The sequence below is a fragment of the Brugia malayi genome, assembly GCF_000002995.4.
Source record: "Brugia malayi strain FR3 genome assembly, contig: Bm_v4_Chr2_contig_001, whole genome shotgun sequence".
In the NCBI taxonomy this organism is placed as follows: domain Eukaryota; kingdom Metazoa; phylum Nematoda; class Chromadorea; order Rhabditida; family Onchocercidae; genus Brugia; species Brugia malayi.
The window spans coordinates 7677868-7696293 of NW_025062476.1; the positions used below are offsets into that span (position 1 = coordinate 7677868).

General features: G+C 32.2%; 1 protein-coding gene across 1 annotated transcript; it reads left to right on the forward strand.

The window, feature by feature from the left end:
• Positions 1-1340: 1340 nt before the first annotated feature.
• Positions 1341-15085, forward strand: Bma-npp-3 (Uncharacterized protein; the record flags this gene model as incomplete). Its single annotated transcript, XM_043078815.1, has 31 exons — positions 1341-1490; positions 1570-1735; positions 2116-2213; positions 2401-2506; positions 2642-2733; positions 2854-3064; positions 3193-3336; positions 3463-3638; positions 3818-4000; positions 4263-4413; positions 4508-4707; positions 4873-5097; positions 5230-5421; positions 5597-5737; positions 6032-6286; positions 6583-6781; positions 6915-7079; positions 7611-7735; positions 7952-8184; positions 8492-8625; positions 8823-8920; positions 9116-9253; positions 9425-9566; positions 9711-9819; positions 9916-10028; positions 10136-10389; positions 13019-13201; positions 13977-14116; positions 14332-14434; positions 14610-14724; positions 14931-15085. 31 exons carry the CDS (start codon positions 1341-1343, stop codon positions 15083-15085), a joined length of 4896 nt encoding a protein of 1631 aa, XP_042934749.1.
• Positions 15086-18426: the final 3341 nt, after the last annotated feature.

The window sequence follows — 18426 nt, forward strand, 5'->3', positions numbered from 1 at the left end:
TACTACTGTCTTGTGTACTTTTTTTGCTGCTTGATTCGAAACCAATAAATTAATAACAATTAATAATGTCTTCTCTCTTATAACTGTTAATGCTATCTTTTCAAATTCTGTAAGTCTAGAAGAGACTATAAACATTTGAGATTACTTCTTATTCTCATAGAACCGTCATGCTAGAGAAAAAGCTAGCACTGCTAAGTCTTCTAGTTTGTCAACACTTCCAGCTAACATTAAATAACTTGGCTCACCAACGCAAATATGTCGTACAGTCCAAAAGTCCACTTCCACCAAATTATATGCACTGAAGCAACACAATTTACTACACTTTTTCATGTCGATAATGCGTCACAATGTTTTCATTAGAACTCGATCAGAGAAGCATAAAGTGACGGTGGGTAAAGGTATTCGACGTCTATCTTTTTGGTTTAATGTCTCTTAAATGGTTGTGGGTGCTGGGTTTATTAAAGATGGTCGGTGTATTTGTATTTGAACTTAGAGTTTAACTCTTATTTGAGCTTAGATCTCTTAGTTTGTTAATGAATTTAGATTTGTCGTTCTGTTTGTTCTTTCTTAAAGAAAGATCGTTGAAAACCATAAATTGGCTTAGTCAGTCCTGGAATTCGGTTAGAATCCTATATTTAAGGTCCTACCCAAATGTGGAAACCTTTCAACATGGAAATTGCTTTTCCTTTTCCTCATTTTTCAATTTGTTCATTTCATTATCTTATTTTCTTTTTGGAACTGTTTTATTTGAATACAATCTATTCGTAATGGAAACGAAATTAATTTATTAGGTTGATGTATATATACTATATGATTGATGCTGTAGATCCATTATTTATTTCATGTGTCCTTCGAGTAGTAATTTGAAACAGTGAAGAGTGAAAAACCTGCCAACGGGAAGTGAAGGATTTTTACTAAGTGACTTCAATATCTCCGCCCAACTACAGTGAGGATAGAGTTGATCTATGTTTAGGTGCAGTTTTATACTTTACCTGTGTTCAACACTTATATACTTATGCAAGTTTTTTTTTGCAGTTATACTGATTTACCTGAGTAGCGTAAGCCTGAGAGCCTCTGTGTCTTAACTAGCCTGGAGTAGAGCTTGTGTTAGAAGCATCTGTGACTTGAATGGTCCTGCGTAGCCTAATATAAAGTACGATTCTTATGAAACGAAGCAGTGATTTAACACCGTGAATTTGTTGACCATTTGATTCATCTAATGAAGATTAAAGCCAACAGCTTAATTTATCGACGAGGAAAAAGTGACGCTAATGACCACTATTATGTAACTGTGTCTTACTTCTTTTACTGTCGAATGATATTCTTTTCAGAAATAAGGAATGTGGGTGAAGGCTCGGAACACTTTCAGGGTAATCGATGATTATATAAATAGCTGTTACAATGAACAGAGCAGTAGTACTTCACTGGAACAACTGATAGCTGTACTAAACAAAGCCCAGCCATTACTCGTCAATATACTTCGGAATCCAGTTGGTCTTTTTAAGTTTCAGTTGAAAATTCCACAGTATTGTTTACATAGCGTAGAAGATTGTTCCTACTTTCTTTTAGAGTAAAAATTCACTGCATCGTTCGGTGCTGAACAAGAGTGGTGAAGTACTGGAATTAGACAGTGGAGAAGTCGTGAAAGTGGATGATGGACTACGGAACGAAGCAATAATTATATCAGATTTGTTTAATTGTGATGAATTTGATGCTCTTGAACTAGTAATAACTGGTAATATTTCTTGTTTTTGTCTAACTCCCTAATGTTATGGTGATTTACTTAATAATTCTTAACTGGAACTTTTGAAAGGTATTTAAAGACTAGACGTTCAAACTGCTGCATCATTTCGATCACACATACTGCTGATCAGCCTATCATACGTTATATTAACCGTCATACTGACTTATCAACATGTATTAGTAAGTAGTAATAGAAGACGAAAAAGCGAATTGAAATTTGATAAATTTCGAAATTTATTGTGGAATAATTGAACATATGTTTGCATTATGGTGCTGTCAAATTCGGAGATGTTTTTTTTTTTTTTTTTTCTGTTGTCTGAATTTTCATGTTTTACATAAAGTATGATGTGGTTGGTTGTTTATGTTCTGCAGGTGAGGTACAAATACGGCATTTTCCGTTCTTAACGAGAGGACTTTGTGCTGTTGTTTGCTACTATGATTCACATCGTTTTATCAGTGCAGCTGTCAAAGTAAGTGAATGCTTTCAAAATTTTATTCTTTTCATGTTATGCTTTGCTTGGTTGTACTTAACGTTTAAATCTGAAAAGACATTATTTATTGCTTGTAATCTGAGATACCAAATTTGTCTGTAATACTCAGTGGATCTTTTATTATTTACCATCCATATTGTTGTACTGAATGATTTGCATATTACAGGCTCTGGCAGAATTCAAAGTTGACGAAAAGTTACCGAAATCACGCGAGCTTTTTGAATATCTTAATCAGTTGCTTAGTGATACTGCCTTTATTAGACGTCTTATTGGTACAGATTGTTTCCTATCGTTTGGACATTTTAACAAATTTTTAATCATACAATATATTCATGCTCATAACCAATTAACTGGCTGAGTTTTCACCTATTTTTATAACTTGGTGGTTTTAATAATGATACTTTTAGAAGTCTTGCAAACCGTAAATGTGCAATCTGAATTACAAAGTTTACATCATCCAAATGTAAATGGATTAGGTGGCCCTAAACATCAGGAAATTGTAGGTTTATTTCAAGTTTAATTCAGTATAGATATTAATTTTATTGTAATGTAATTTAAATCCATTCTTTATTAATCGTTATTAATGCTTTTTTTTTGGCGATGGCAGACATTTTTGCAGTTGCGAGAATTAATTGAAGACACGTTAGAAAACTGTGCACAAACACTCCATCTTATATGCTCATCCTGGCAATTGGAATCAGCACCACCCTTTTTAAAGGATTTATTTGCACCGCTGAAAGAACTGCAGCCGAATATAGCTTTCAAAAATACCCATTTATCACTGTGGACCGCTACTTTAATACTGATATCTCCACACAATCTTCAAAACAGTAATTTTTCATAATTTTATTTTTTCTTCTGTTCTACGTTTTTATCCAAATATTTTTTATGGCATTACGCCCTTTTCTTGTAATTATTTCACAGTTCAAATACTTAAAATAAATGAAACGATTCTCAGTGCGATGTGCTCGAGATTTGTTGATGGGATTTCACAAAGAAGTATTTTTGGAGGACTGGCAAGATTCTTGTCTGCAGGCTTCTCTACAGTTTGCAATCGTGGTTTCATACAACTGGCTTAGTGTTCATCAGCTCGTTCAAGAAGGTTTAGTGCGGTCCACTTTCCATTCATTTATGTATTTCATATGATTGTTTGGCAATTCTTATTGATTCCTCCTCACTTTCGATTCAATTGTTTAAATATCTATTTTCATTATTATTTTTTTGATAGTTCTGGGTGGCTTTTCTATCAAAGAAGATGATTTGCTTGAAAAGGCAGTCGATGGATTAGCCTTCCAGTTCATACGGAAATGTGTTATTTCAATGCCAAAATTTAGAAAAAGTTTCATAGCTTTTGCTACGGTTGACACCTTGATCAAAAATTTTATTGCTCATCTCAGTAATCAGGTTAATATTTTATTAGCTTTTTAATTTTCTTTCCTCATAGTTTTACTTTTAAATTGCATTTTAAATTTCACGAAACAATCCATTGATTATTTTCACGAAATTATTCCCAACTGGTAAGCAGAGAAGTCATGTACACATTGAAGTATTTTGCATAATGTCGTTAATATGGACTATTTTAGGTCATTCTGTTACAACATTCCGGCGAAATAGAATTACAGTACGTGGAAGAAATGTTGGAACGTGGTCAGCTTCACAGGCCTCGGCTTCATTTTGAAAATTTTATTCGTTGTATTGCTGATTTGTATGATGGTGATTCGAAATATTTGGAGCAGTTGTCTGCACAATTTTGCTCTAGTGAGAGTGTGAGTTTCTGGCGCATTTGATCATATTTGATGAAATGTTGTAAATCACTTTTGTTGCTTTGAACTTTCCTATCTATAGTTTGTCTAGTATGATGGCCAGATTATTTATCAACATCATTGGTTATGCTTTTTCAATATATTTTACACAATGTCACTATTCTTGCACTCATAAAGCATTACGAAGCAGAAATTAAAAGATTCTCAAATTTGACAGAGCATTTCAAAAGATTCACTTTTACATTAACTTTGTCTTATTTCTCAGGAAGAATTGGTGAAGTTTTTGAGAAACTGTCGGCAACTTATTTCACCGGTACTCCAGGTCGCTTTTCTCGATATGTTAAAAAACATCTGCAAATGTCGAGAATCGGCATGCTTCATATTTGGACTGCTTTCTCCATGTCATACAAAATCCGGTACAACAGTTTCGAAATGTTAAGATTTTCTTATCTTTAATCAGAAATTTTTAGTTTTCATAAAACAGATTTGGTTAATTTATTTTTGTTGTAGTTCAAAGTACGTTGTCTTGGGATCATTTCTGGACAGCAATGCATGACTATCTTGGACTTTTCAAACGAAAAAAAAGTCAAACATCGAGTATAATGCATGCAACACACCCGGGGCAACATGATACTTTCCAGCAGATCCCACAATCCGAGTTAGCCGGCCTTGTGGCATGGGTTCAGCTTGTAGAAATTGTTGCTAAAAATGTAAGGCTTCATGAATTTCGAAAGTTTTCTTTAACTTTATTTGGTTTCTGATTCGTAAATGTAACTCTTCATTTTAATCTACTTTAAGTTTTTCAGATAAAAATTGTTTTTCCTTATTTGCTTGATCTGGATTTTGGAAAATTTTTCCTGTGGTGTTTCATTTAGGACCAGATTTCTCGTCGCCATTTCGCAGATAACAGTTCATGGTCATGCATAGAAACAGCAATAAGTTTGGTAGCTTCTGCCATTCCCCTCGTTTTGAAGGGAGCGCTGTTCCGTTGTTTAGCGTCACTTGCAATGGACGAACATGGGGCTGTGAAGATTTGGACAACATTGATATCACTCTCTGTTTTGACTAAAACAAGTTCTGGAAAACTTGTTGGTATACAAGTATATTTTTTAAAAACTTATTCATTAAATAGCTGCTCAAGACTCCTAATTTGCAGACACTGTTTTGAATAATTGTGTACTTACTGTTATTAATATATTAATATTTGAAATCTGGTCGTTATACTGTTGAAGGATGAATTAGAAACACGGGAATGTACTTTCAAATGCTACGACTCATCTATTGGCTTCTTACATCTTATGAAAACTCTGTTTCTGCATATTAAAAATATCGATAAGAGATATTTATTGCAATATCTTCAGTTCATCATCAAATCCATTATTTGCCAGTTTGCGGATCGCTCATATGAAAACGTATCACAAATGGTCTTTTTTTTTTGATTATTTATTCGCACTATTCTTTCTGTAATATTCTGTCGAATTTTCCTACTGTTTTTATAACTAGTTTCATAAAGATATAATCATGGCTTTTATTTTAATTCTATTATAACACGACCTGAATTATTTTGGTTAATCCATTCATCTTAATTTTCATTTTCAGTGGCATTTATGCTCTGCAGCATGCGACGCTTTGTATAATTTTCTTCACCATTATGCTATTACAGCAGAAGCAATTCTGGATGCAGATCCGCAAATTATTGTCCTTACACAAATTTTAAATGATTCTCCTGTATTTCGATCGGTAAGATGGTTTTTTTTTCTTACAATTACCACTGAAAATTTAACTGTCAATTACTGCGGTAAGTTATATTCTACTGGTAATCATGTATATTCCTTCTCTTTACTTGTTAGAACTGTAATGGACAATGTACATAAACTACTAAATTTTTAAAAATTTTTTTTTTTATTTTTTAAACTGTCATTTTTAAAAACATAACATTAATTGATCAAACTGTAGTGATTTCGTCAGCATTTCCACTTGATAATGTTTCTGTTGTTGAAATTATGTTAAGCTCATAACAGCTGAAGAATTCAGTTGAGTGCAGTATTATGTGATGGAGCGGAACGTTTGCATGATTTCTCCCCTCGCTCAATAGACCGCGAAGCGGCTGTCTTATCAGTACTGCGTTTGTTGGATGTCAGCGTGTCATTACATGCACCTTTAATAGATGCAGTTCGTGCGACTAATTCCAGTATAATAATTGCATCATTGGATTCACTTTTCTTATCATCAGTAGAAAGTAACGGGGTAACAACGTATATAACAGTTATCGCCTCATATTTGACACAGGTACTGCCTTATGACGTATTACCTTTTTACGCCTTGCATTTTTTCAGTTTCTAGAATCTACTGGGATCGCATAATATTTATGTGTTTGTATTTATTTCATTTATGTGCTGGTATTTTTTTTTATCTTTTCCTTGAGGTGCGAAGTAAAATTTTCTCAGAAGTTCCATTTATGGATGCTAAATGCAAAGTATAAAGTAGACAGTGCTTTAGTAGTATAAAAAGAACATGTGTTTCTACTTTTATTAATCTGAAATTATTTCACGTCACTGTTTATCTCTTTACTTGGCCAATTTCAGTCGGAGCTCATCCCAAAACATATATATTACGTAGTGTCAATTTTGCGGGAACTTTGCTGTTGTCAACCTTCCATACAAAGTCGTATTGTACAAGCGCTTTTGCCGCTTTCTTTAGAATTAATTGAAAGTTTTGCGCGATTGACTTCCGTGAAAATGGCGGCGATTGAAGTCTCGGCTCTTGATTCACCTGTTTATCATGGTTTGATTCCATAGCTTGCAATTTGAAATCTACTTTTCACTTTGAAATATGAAAAAGCTGCTGTAATTTCTGTTTTATTGGACTATTAAAAAATTTCATGTATTTAGTTTATATATACAATGAAAAATTTTAGGAATTGACGAGTTGCCAGTGGCGAGAGTACGTGGTGAAACAGCACGCTTATTCATTGAAATGTGTTCGTCTAGTATTGAGAATGATCCAGGCACCACTAATTTAGTCTATCTTTTCTGTGGTCTCAGAATGCCAGATTTGGTAAATTCCGTCATTGAGTCCACAGGCGAGTTGTGGTTTCATAAATATGTTCACAAGTACTATCTGCATGATCTTGATCTGAAAGACACAAATTCAGTAGAAAATTTTTTTTTGTTTTATATATTTATTTTTTTGAAAAATATTCTATATATTTATTTACACGAGAAATCTCGAAGTGCAGAATAATGCGTAATTTTTTCAAAGCATAAGCTTCTGTTTGCAATGGCATTTAAGTGCTGAAGAAGGGAATGAGCTTATTTTTCAATTGAGAGGAAATCAACTAGAAAAGAAAATTCCAACTTGAAATTTTGACGAAATTTCAGTCGTTCAAACAATATTAATTTTCAAAAGAAATTTGAGAAGTGATGCATAATGCAAATTAAACAGCAGTTCTTGATTATGATCAATTATATGTTTGTAACAGTATATTTCTTCGGATAGTGAATAGCTTTAATCTCGGCGAAATTGGATGAGTGATTTTTAAGTGATATCACTTTCGATTTTTTTATAACACCTGTTCATCTGATGTGCTTACTATCATATGCTTGAATTTCAGGATTCAGAGGTACCACAATGACTTGTCTACATAGTCTAGTTGATTTACTAATAGAAATGACAACTTCTGAAGCTCCATTTGCACTCCCATTTGCTGCGCTTTTCGAACCAACACTTCGATTAATGGTAAGCTATTGTTTTATGATTTTATCGTGGGCAAGTATTGCAAACAAATAGGTTACGAACTCCAATTGTTAAGAATTTCCAACTTTTGTTTTATGGAAAATTTTAGTTCAGTTTTCGATCAGTTATATTACTTTTAATTTCAGTTTGTTTACATCTCTTAACATCCATCCTCTAATGATGCTATGCAAAAGTTATATTTAACTTTTTCTTTTGCAGTTGCGACTGGTATCAATAAACTGTAGTTGTTCAACTGTTATCCTTAGGTTTTTCCGCTCAAACCACGACCTTATTTATCGCTTAACATCTTTTCTATTGCTTTTGGATACAAAAACGCATAGCGATGAAGAGGAAGATATGGTGCTAAAGAATTTAAAAATCACTATTCAAGGACTGGTGTTACATTTAAGCGCAGTTGAATTGTCTTCTCTGTTACAGAATCGTCACTACAGGTTTACTTTTGTTTATGTTACTGGCGCATTCCCTTAATGCTTTGGATTTCTTGCAGTGGAATCACACTTCAGATTATTATTATTGTTTTGGAGACTTAATAGTTTCTGTGTCCCATCTTGATGGGTCACATTTGATGAAACAAATATTATCAATGTTATAACTCTAGTTAACCAGTTATAAATCTCCATGTGTTTGGGGCATTTCATTATTATCTTATTGTGGTCAGTTTTTGATTGTGGTGAATTTGGGGGAACTGAATTGCAACCCATTTAGTGAGCCCAAAAATTTGAATCAGTTTTGTTCTAGTCAGCCAAAACGTTACTTTCATCTTATGCTATCGCAGAGGGATGATGTAATGGAAGAGCAAAATTCAGCAGTTGAGCAAGCACTGGGACAAAGTGATATTGGCTACACCCCAAATAAACAAAGGGATGAAGAAGGTTGGATGTGATAGCTTAAGACTCGTTGAATTGAATTTTACCGTGATTTATTTATTGACTCAAAGCAGATTTCGTTTTTTAGATTTTTAAAAATATTTCAAATTGCAGATAAGAATTAGTTGATTGTCCGCTCCTTTTTAAGTTCGTGGGATTTGTGGAGTAAAATATGGACTAATGTCAAAATGGTTTTTTTCTAGAGTGGCCTTTTTTATGGAGATTACTAAGAACTAAAGCTAATTTTAATGAAATGGAGATTCCGGTAATGGAATTGCTTAATACAAAAAGACTGGAGCAGGTTATTCATTTTTTTTACACAATACTTCGTTGCTGTAGTATGAAAATGCATATTTGTTTAGACCAAAATTGAAGAGATTTATTTACCAAAGCAAAAATAATTTTGTAATGCTGAGTGATTCTCAGAGAATTCTGCGAATCAGTTGGATGAAATGAAATGCACTATTGCATGAAAACTATGTTGTATAGTTTCCAGATCTTGTCGTTATGTTTGCGTCCCACATCTGCAAATGTTCAGCAATGTGATATCGAGCATTTAAACTGGTTACTTTGTAGAGAATTTAGCATGGTTGCTAATGAAATGCAGCCCAAATTCAATTTTGGAATTTCACAGGTATGTGAATATATGAAATTTCACAGCAATTTTGGAATTTCACAGGTATTATAAATCCATTGCTATTTACTTGAGTTCAGAAAGTGAAGGTAATGTAATGGGATTATTATCCCATTAAAAAAAGCTTGTGCTTTGCTTTTGAAGAATTTCGTTTTTAGTATTTATTTACAGGATACTAAGCAATTGCTTCAATACTGCACAACTTATAACCTCATGAAAAATGCAGAAGCGTCACTGCGACAGCTTCTTTCTGGTTGGCTATCGTTTGTAAATGTTCTCGCTATATTTTGTCCGGTTCCATTTCTTACCCTGGGCAAGTTTTTTCATTTGTAATTAATGTCGTTTTTCTTGAAATAGGTTTTTTGCTTCATCATTATTTAATTTTATACATTAGGCGATATTTCAAAAAGAACTTGACAAGTTGTTTATAATACTGTTCTATGTGAATTGTTTTCAGAAGTTCAGTACCAGTATCTCTTAGATGCATTATATATTTTACTAAACTATGCTTCGGATACGTACAGAGATGCAAAACTATCCTCAGCAGTTTCTCAGTGTCTTCTAAGGTTGTATATTTTGATTATTATAAATTTTTAAGCATAAAAGCTTAACGATATCCGTAATTGATTACTATAAAATTTGTCTTGAAAATTTTTCTACAGATTGACTGCTTCGATCTGTGCACTACTAAAGAGTTTGAAAGAAGAAGTTGTTGAGTTTAGAACCACTATTACTGATGTTGCTGATGTTTTGATTCGGTTTCTGATACAACCAGGCACGTTTATTCTACTTCATGCTTTACTTATACATGATAGTTTTTATTTGCTATTGAAAATTTGTATTTTTTTAACTGTCATTTTAATTTTAAGTGTTAGTTTCCAGGTAAACGGTCGTTACAGACGAAGCTAGATTTATATGCTTGCATTTCGCTTATTTTAAACTATTCAACTGAAGCACTTGTTTCGGAGAGAGAGGAATATCAGGACATTTCTCGTTCCGATGATGACTTTCTCTTTGGTTTAACAACATTAAAAATTGCACAGCAAGATATTTTGCGAAATGCGCTCACAAAGTATGGACATGAACTAATTTCACTGTTGTCCAAAGATATTTGTGATTCACCATCAGGACTTAGAGTAAGCTTTATTTAATTCTTTATTAAGCTAAAGAAATTCTCTTTCTGAATTACTGAAGTTTGGTTATCAAACATACTTCAAAAAATATGTTGATCATTTTGTTGTACAAATACTCTAACGTAAATAACATTAACGTTTCCGGTCAGTTTTTCATTCAGACAGTTGTAATTGCAGAATCTTTGTTATTCTTTTGAGTCGTAATCAGATTAAAAAGTCATTTCCTGTTTTTACATTTTTTTTTACAAGACATTACATTCGACTCGGTAACCAGTAAACACAGCTATGAAATCGTTTTAAGTAAACTTGATTGCTTGTGTTTGTTTGGAATGAGTTATTAGTGCTAACATAGTTTGGTGTTATGGATTTCTTTTTCTGGGATTGAAAAATGATGAAATATTCTTAACGCAGTTGAATTGATTTAATTTGCCTGTACTTAGTATGAAGAAAATTAATGAAAAATAAGACGAGGTGTGAAAGCTTTATTATTGTTGATTAATTTCCAATTTCTTTTGAGCTTTCCTAACAAATCCTCTTTTGTTTGGTGAATATTCTATAACAAAGAAAATTTTCTCACCCTTGCCGGTTGAAGTGTGCTGTAGAAGTTTCCTTTTACGAATATTTATAAATAATTTCACTGAAATATTTTTTCTTTCATAGAATATTTCTCTTTATCACTTTGTAAGACTTCATTACTGCTACTGCTAAATTCATCATATCCTTGCTATAAGACATTGTTATTGAAGCAAGTACACGGATAGCGGTACAAAACTGCAACAAAATAAGCCATGTTGGATAAATGTGCCCATTGACCCACTGGTCGTTACAGTGAAAGCATCTTAATGATACGGCTTTCATTTTAGCATTTAGTGGTAATTTGTGTTGTAAAAATAGAGAACTAAAAGCAATGAAAATTGATTTCGAAAATTTATAAAGATGAGAGAATTAATGTAGTTGTATGGGACGTAATGGCGAACAAATTTCAAGTGTGTCTTCGTTTTTTTTCAATACCTTATTGAGTATTTTCATCAAACATTTTGATTTATCATCATGTATGAATATCAAAACTGTTGTTTTATTGAATATGTATGGTACCATGTCGTGAACAACAAAGCAGGTTCTTTTTCAAATACTTTTTTTTTTTTTTTTTTAATTAGATTTTTGTAAGTTGATTTTTTGTTTTCGTCGTTGTAGAAAATAGTTTTATTTAAATATGTCAGATTTTGTAAATCGTAGTAAATAAATGTGGCGGGGAATGGAGCTGATATTAGTGGCATGAATATACCTTTAAATCTCTTTCTTCTGATTATATCCAAACTTCTAGCCAGTAAAATAACAGCTCCGATTTCCCTTTTCGTTTATTGTTTATTTTTTTTTTTTACTACATTATTGGTAATTAGCTTTGCCTAACAAGTCATTAATACTACCCTAATTTTTTCTAGAATTTTTTTTCTGTGCTCTGCAGGTGTTCTAGCCAATTTTTCCTTAACCGATTAGGATTTCAATTTCGAGAATTATGAATATTACAACACCAAATAAGAAGAAAGTGATGTAGCTGATAGGGAGCATGATGTGTCCAATACCAAATTCATGATTTTTAAATTCCTTGACAATTTTCATTGCTCTTCCATTATATATGCACATTTCCTTTAGAGAATTTCAAAGAGAGAGAATATATATCTTATCCAAGAATACATATACAGTACATTATTTTAAAGGTACGAGCGATGAAACACTAACATGTTGATAAAATATTCTTTTGAAAATATATTGCGCCTTATTCACCTGCTTACGCTGACTATGTCTCAGCATATTTATTTTATAAAGCATATTCGGTATTGAGAATTGATATGCCTAGAACTCGTTGAAAATAATGTGAAGTGATCAGTAAACTGAGATGAGAGAGATTACTATAAAAAGAGGAAGTCACAATAACTTTTTCGCAGTTTTCTTATTTTTTCTTTATTTTCTAAAGCTTGAAGAGAATTCAAAGAGTTAATGCAGTGGTGAATGTAAAAACTCTCTTGAGAATGCACTTTTCATTTCAACAGATTTTTTAAATAAAAGTGTAGTTTCCATTTCAGCATTTTAATGACAGTTTTATGTTATTTATTATCACTATCACTCATTTTTGAACTGCAGCTCTTTCAAGTCTCTAATTAGGCATATGAATAACTAGACTTTTTGTTTATAAAGAGTAACGAAGAATCCTTGGATTTTAAATCCGTTTCGATAAAGCCATTGCAATACTTTGCGCGTCCCTATAAAAGAAAGATTGTCATTGTTTTCTCTTTCAAGTCTTTAATTAGGCATGTGAAAAAAAAAAGAGGCAACATGACAGTTGGTACCAATGTATAATTTTTTATGGCACCTGAAATCACCTACTGAGAACTAGGACTAACATAGTTAGACATAAGAACTAAGATTAAACAGTGTTACATTACACTTTTCTGTCTCTGTAAATCATTCAACAAAAATTTCAAAATGATTTTGTTCTTTCGATTATGGAACAATAATAATTTTTTGTCATTTTTTAATTTTTTTTTTTCATTTTTTAATGAAAGCTAAAGAGTTAGGTAAACTTTTATCCTTTGGTTCTCATGAATATTTAAAACAGTATATAAAATTTTAGTTCGTAGCACTATTTTGTCTCACACAAATACTGCGAGAAGACGCTTTGGGATCTCAATCTTTGGCACTTGAATTCCTTCGTATTGGTATGCTACGATACATTCTGGAATCAGTGGCAGATATTAATTTAAGCGGATTCGAAACTAATGATATTCTTTCTTTGGAACATTGCAATATTATATTGGTAAGTTGAACACTGAGATTGTTGATCAAATTCGGCATATTTTTCACTTGCTACTTAAATTCAGGATAGATACACTAGGCTTTAGTAGTATTTTTCACATTATATTTTTGTTCAGTTGATGAGAGAAAAAATTTGTCGGGAAATTTTGTTCGTTTCTTAACGATGAAATCTTCGTTATTGATTGGTTGACGCAAATGAATGCTTGGAATGAACGTTTATTTATTGGCCTTATGATTGTTAGAGAAATTCGATTGGGATTGACTACAGTTTGTCGTTGAATAGAGTTTGACAAGATGTAGAGGGAGTAATAGGACTACCGAATTGAAGCTTGCTATAGTTAAGAACTGAGGGTGGACCAAGGATTTAACTCCGTTTATAGTGGAGTTCGTTATAAAGAGAACCTTTGCAAAAGAGTTGGTTTATGATCGGACACAGTGATTTCTTTAGAACGGATTTTTTCTGAAAGAGTTCTTTACAACATTCCGACATTGCGTATAAGTTTAGTTTTAATTTGGGAAAAAAGAATTGGCCGATTATTCATTACATATTTCTGAATGAAACAGTTCTATGAGGCAGTATAAGACAAAAACTTTTATGCTATAGATTTAATACAAAATTATTTTATCAGATTATAAAATTGTTTCAGTCAAACATGGTTAATGATACGACAGTTTATGATAGAAATCAAATTGTTTGTAGAAAAAAAGTATTTTATTTTTACAAACTTTGAACTTTTAAATTACCGGTCAATTATGATAACGTGACAGATTTGTAGACTTTGTTTATTCGGCTCGGACTTACAAGTTGTGGTTGGAATGGTCTGCAAGATGTTAATGCTTTGCAAGTGTTAGCAAACATCCCTTTGTGGTCTGATCCACCGAAAGATTTGTTTCTTGCATCTAGTTTTGACTTGAAGTAATTTTTTGTATTGTTTTTATATTGCTTTTAGCTATATAAATTTATTATGTATTATCGTAATTCTAATTTGTGTTAGTATCCTAACTTTCTTTTTTAATAAAAAATAGTACTTTACCACATCTATGAAATCGTACCTTATCATTTTTTTTAGAGAAAAAAACAATTTGTGTTTTTTTAAAAAAAAGAAATAAGCAACTGTTATAAAATTGTAGGACTCGCAGCGTTCCTGCACTGTATATGAATTATGTTACAAACATAGTATATCTTTGTATCGCATTATGTTCGAATTCTCATTGGAAAAGGATCTCATTCCAAGTAAATTTTTAATGCTTTCATAAAAGTTTTATAGGAAAACTTAAGAAATAAACAGAGTATTAGATAAATGTAACATTTTAGTGAAACTGAAATAGTAAATCAAGTTGCAAACTAGAATAAAGTCTGCATTGTTGTGATATTTATATGTTTTACTTATTATCTCGCGCTTTTCCAGGTTCTTAGACTGTTATCATGCAGTGCCGACGTACTGAATCATTTGATAAGAACTAATCGGCAAAATTCGTTTCTTAAGAAATGTGGCATTCTTGTTGCACACATATATCACTTTGGTATATATTATTCCTGTTTAAGAGCATTTGAAAAAGATTTAGTGGTACATGAAATAAAAAGGTCGTGGAATAAGAATATTTGTGTATTTTTCTGCACTTTTTTTTTGTAGGTTTGAAATCAGATTGAGTTTGTCAGTATAACTTTTTTTTTCAAATTCTATGATATCAATTTCTTGTTTATGGCTTTTAAATATGATATTTTCCAGATGCTCCAACTCGGCCGTTCATTGAGAAATCAAGCTGCTTAAATGCTCTAAGAAAGTTGTCCGGTAAGATGTCATTGTCTTCTTCAGCTCATTTGAAGGCCGCTTTCAACACTCCACGTCATCTTTTCAATAACACCAGTTCGATCATTAATTGATCTTGTTGCGTTTTTTTTTAGGAAGCTAGAGTATAACTTATCATTAGCAAGCTTTTAATAGTAATTTGCTGCTTTGGCTAATGATACTATGTATTGTGCAGTAATTATCAAAACACTTAGCAATTTAATGCATCAGGATCAAGATGGCAATATTTTTAAGAAATTGCTGAAATCCAATATTTTTATGAAAGCTAAATTATCCATTTTTTTTTTTTTTTTTGTCATTCTTTTTGTATTGTTCGATTTTGTGTTGAAGGTGAATAAATTATAAATTAAAGGTCATTAACTTTTATGCAAGGATTTGTTAAAAATTACTACATTCATAAGCTGCGAATGCTTCTTACTCGTGTTGATTTATATTAATTAATTACATACTTGTTTCATCTTCTGTCTAAAGCTTCAGGTTAGGTAGACTGTGTCAGTCCTGTTATCATTTTGTAAGCGTATGAATAAATAATGGGAGGTCATAATTCCAAATGGAAATAATAATTCCCAAGTTATAGTTATAGTTTTAAAGTTTTTCTTAAAAGTTTTTTTAAAAACTTTTCCAGAGTTAAAGTTTCAATTATTTGCTTGGTTTGCAACTTCTCAAATCCGAAATATATGACGCTATTGGATTTTAGTGAAATTAGGATGATTGACTGTGTTTTTGACTGTTGGAGAATGTTAACCTTCCACTCCTCTATAATGTAAGGATGGTGAAATTATTATGCCTTGATGATTGTCTCTTGGTAAGGTATATCATTACGAGTTCTTGCCACTGCAGCAAAGCTACAAAAAAGAACCGAAAGGTTATAAGTATGCATCTATTATTAATGGCCGACATGGATGAAACATAGATGAACTGCAGTTTATTCCGACAGTACTTATTGTCCTTTTTGTGTTGATTGGCAGAGACGAACAACTTGTGATAGAGTTTATTGCTTAGTGGAGGATTATTCTCAAGTTATAAGGAAAATATCAAAATATAACGAGTCAATTGTCAGGTTAGATTTTCTTCGACATCTTCTAAGGAAATTTTAATGGCAATTGGAAGATAGTCATTTGTAAGGGATTCGTGTAGAATGTGCTGAGGCGCACTGTTGCCTGTTGAGATCAGAAAATAATTGATGGTGATGACGTGGAAGTCATTCTTCCCTTATATAGTGCGATGCTGTTTTACAAAACGTTTACAATTAATTGCAAGTAAGTTTTGCAAATTATTAAGATGAGGGATCTCCAAAATATCCCATGGTTCGGTGTTTAAAATATTCGAAGTCATTACTACTAAGTATCTTCATTAAATGGGAAGGTCAGAGTTATATAATTTTGTTATATTTACCTAAAGAATCTCCAAAATATTCCATTATTACGAAAAATATTTCTATAACATAAAATACCTTGATTTTTCAACACATTTCTATATAAAATATTTCGGTTACTCCTACATTCCCAATGGAATGAGATTAAGACCTTCGGGGAGTTGTAAAGTTAGAACTTTTGTTTAATGGATATTTTTTATCGTCCGGTGAAAGGACAATGGTCAATACAAAAAAATCATTTCCATCTTGTTCCCTACTAATCTTCCTTTGAATTGAACAATTTTTGAACCAGATTTTTTAGATTCGCATGGAATGTGAAATAGGCTCTAATTAGAAATTAGTGGCGAAGGCTGTGTTAGAACCAATTTTTATTTCATTGAGACAAAGATTAGCATTAATCGTTTGAATAGCTCGAAGAACGGAGAGAGCGAACAAAGAGGAACGATCGTAGCCCACATCTTACTGCTATCTCCTTTAATCTATACATAGAGTAGAAGTGATTTATAACAAAGCGCATGATTGTAGTTGGCTAAAGAGCTGTTTCTATCAGATCATCCTTACCCTTTGTGCCGTAAACATTGGATTTTAACTTATCAATAAGAGTGAATGTCATATTGCAAGACTCTCACAATTCTCAGAAACTGCAAGTAGATTTGGTTTAAAACAAAAGGCTTTCTCTAGTTGAATAGAGAGCTGACAGTCTGGATCTGACTGTTGGGCTCGAAGACAATGACAAGAAAATTGGTAACAATTTTCAACATATTAAGCAGTGCACGTGTTCTTTCAAACCATGAGATTACAGACAACGCGAATAGGTATTGGGTAAAGGATTTCCTAAATGAAACACTTATCTAAGTATTATTTAGATAGCACTATTTCGATGTATTATATTCGGTTTCTTCAAGGTGGAGTGATAGTAGCTTTCCTTCGAGCCTTTGCCATTATGTTGTCCTTTTGTCATAGCAATTTTGCAGAATAGAGTTAGATTACAAATTGACAACATGTCAGTTGGTCGTATTAGATTATTTCTGTTTTGACAACTTCGGTTTTTTCCGACATTTTTAGAATGAAGCAAGTAATAAATGAATAATACCAAACTGATTCATCTCGGTGTATACCTTTCAGGATGTAATGGGACATAATTGATTTATAGTACTACTGAAGTAAGTATTCATCAATTTGAAGTCTTTGATTAATTCTTCTAGGCAACCAGAACATATTGTTATTTATTTTAATCTTCGAATTTCGATTCGTTTTTCTGATTGGAACTAACTTCGATCAGTTTGTAAAACATTTTGTTTTGAGACAGGATGTTAGATAACTCAGTTTTTGAATATTTGCAATCCTTTAAACGTGTACTGTAGTACGATCAGAATTCTTTTCCTAATAATAAATGTTGGTGATGGTAATTGAAGTAAATTTACTGTTGTATGAGAAGCTAATTCATTGGACTATCATAGCTGGACTATTTTATTTATGTAGTCTGAAGTGCCAACTGATAGTCATTCTTGAGCATGGAGTTACTCTCCTTCAGTTGATAATTTCAGGATACCGCTATTCTCGTTGGTCATCTCAGTATATCTCTCTCCTTCTTAATGAACCACGAATTTTTGAATGCAATCCAACCGTTTTTTAATGGTCGTCTTGAAAATGCCAGTTTGTAGTTGGAGACAGCTTTTTCTTGCTCTGACAGTTCTTTTCGTGATCTCATATTGATATCGTAGTTTTTCCCTTAGCAAATGTTGGTGGTACTAGATCCTTTTTTTGCCTCACCTAGGAACACTTCCGGTCTTCTTTTCCGGACTGCATTCTTTTGATTAAATAAATTAGTAGCTATTTTGAAATAGCTCGATAAGATGTGGAATTTATTTTCTCCTTATTGTTCAAACATTTTTAAATTACAAGAAAGTTTCATCAGCAAGTTGGAAGATTTTCAAAACATCACGAAACAAATTGGAAGTAAATGGTATAATAATGATTACAGAATCAGGATGTTTACATCAAAACTTCAATTGTTACGAAATATTTCTGTAGTACAAA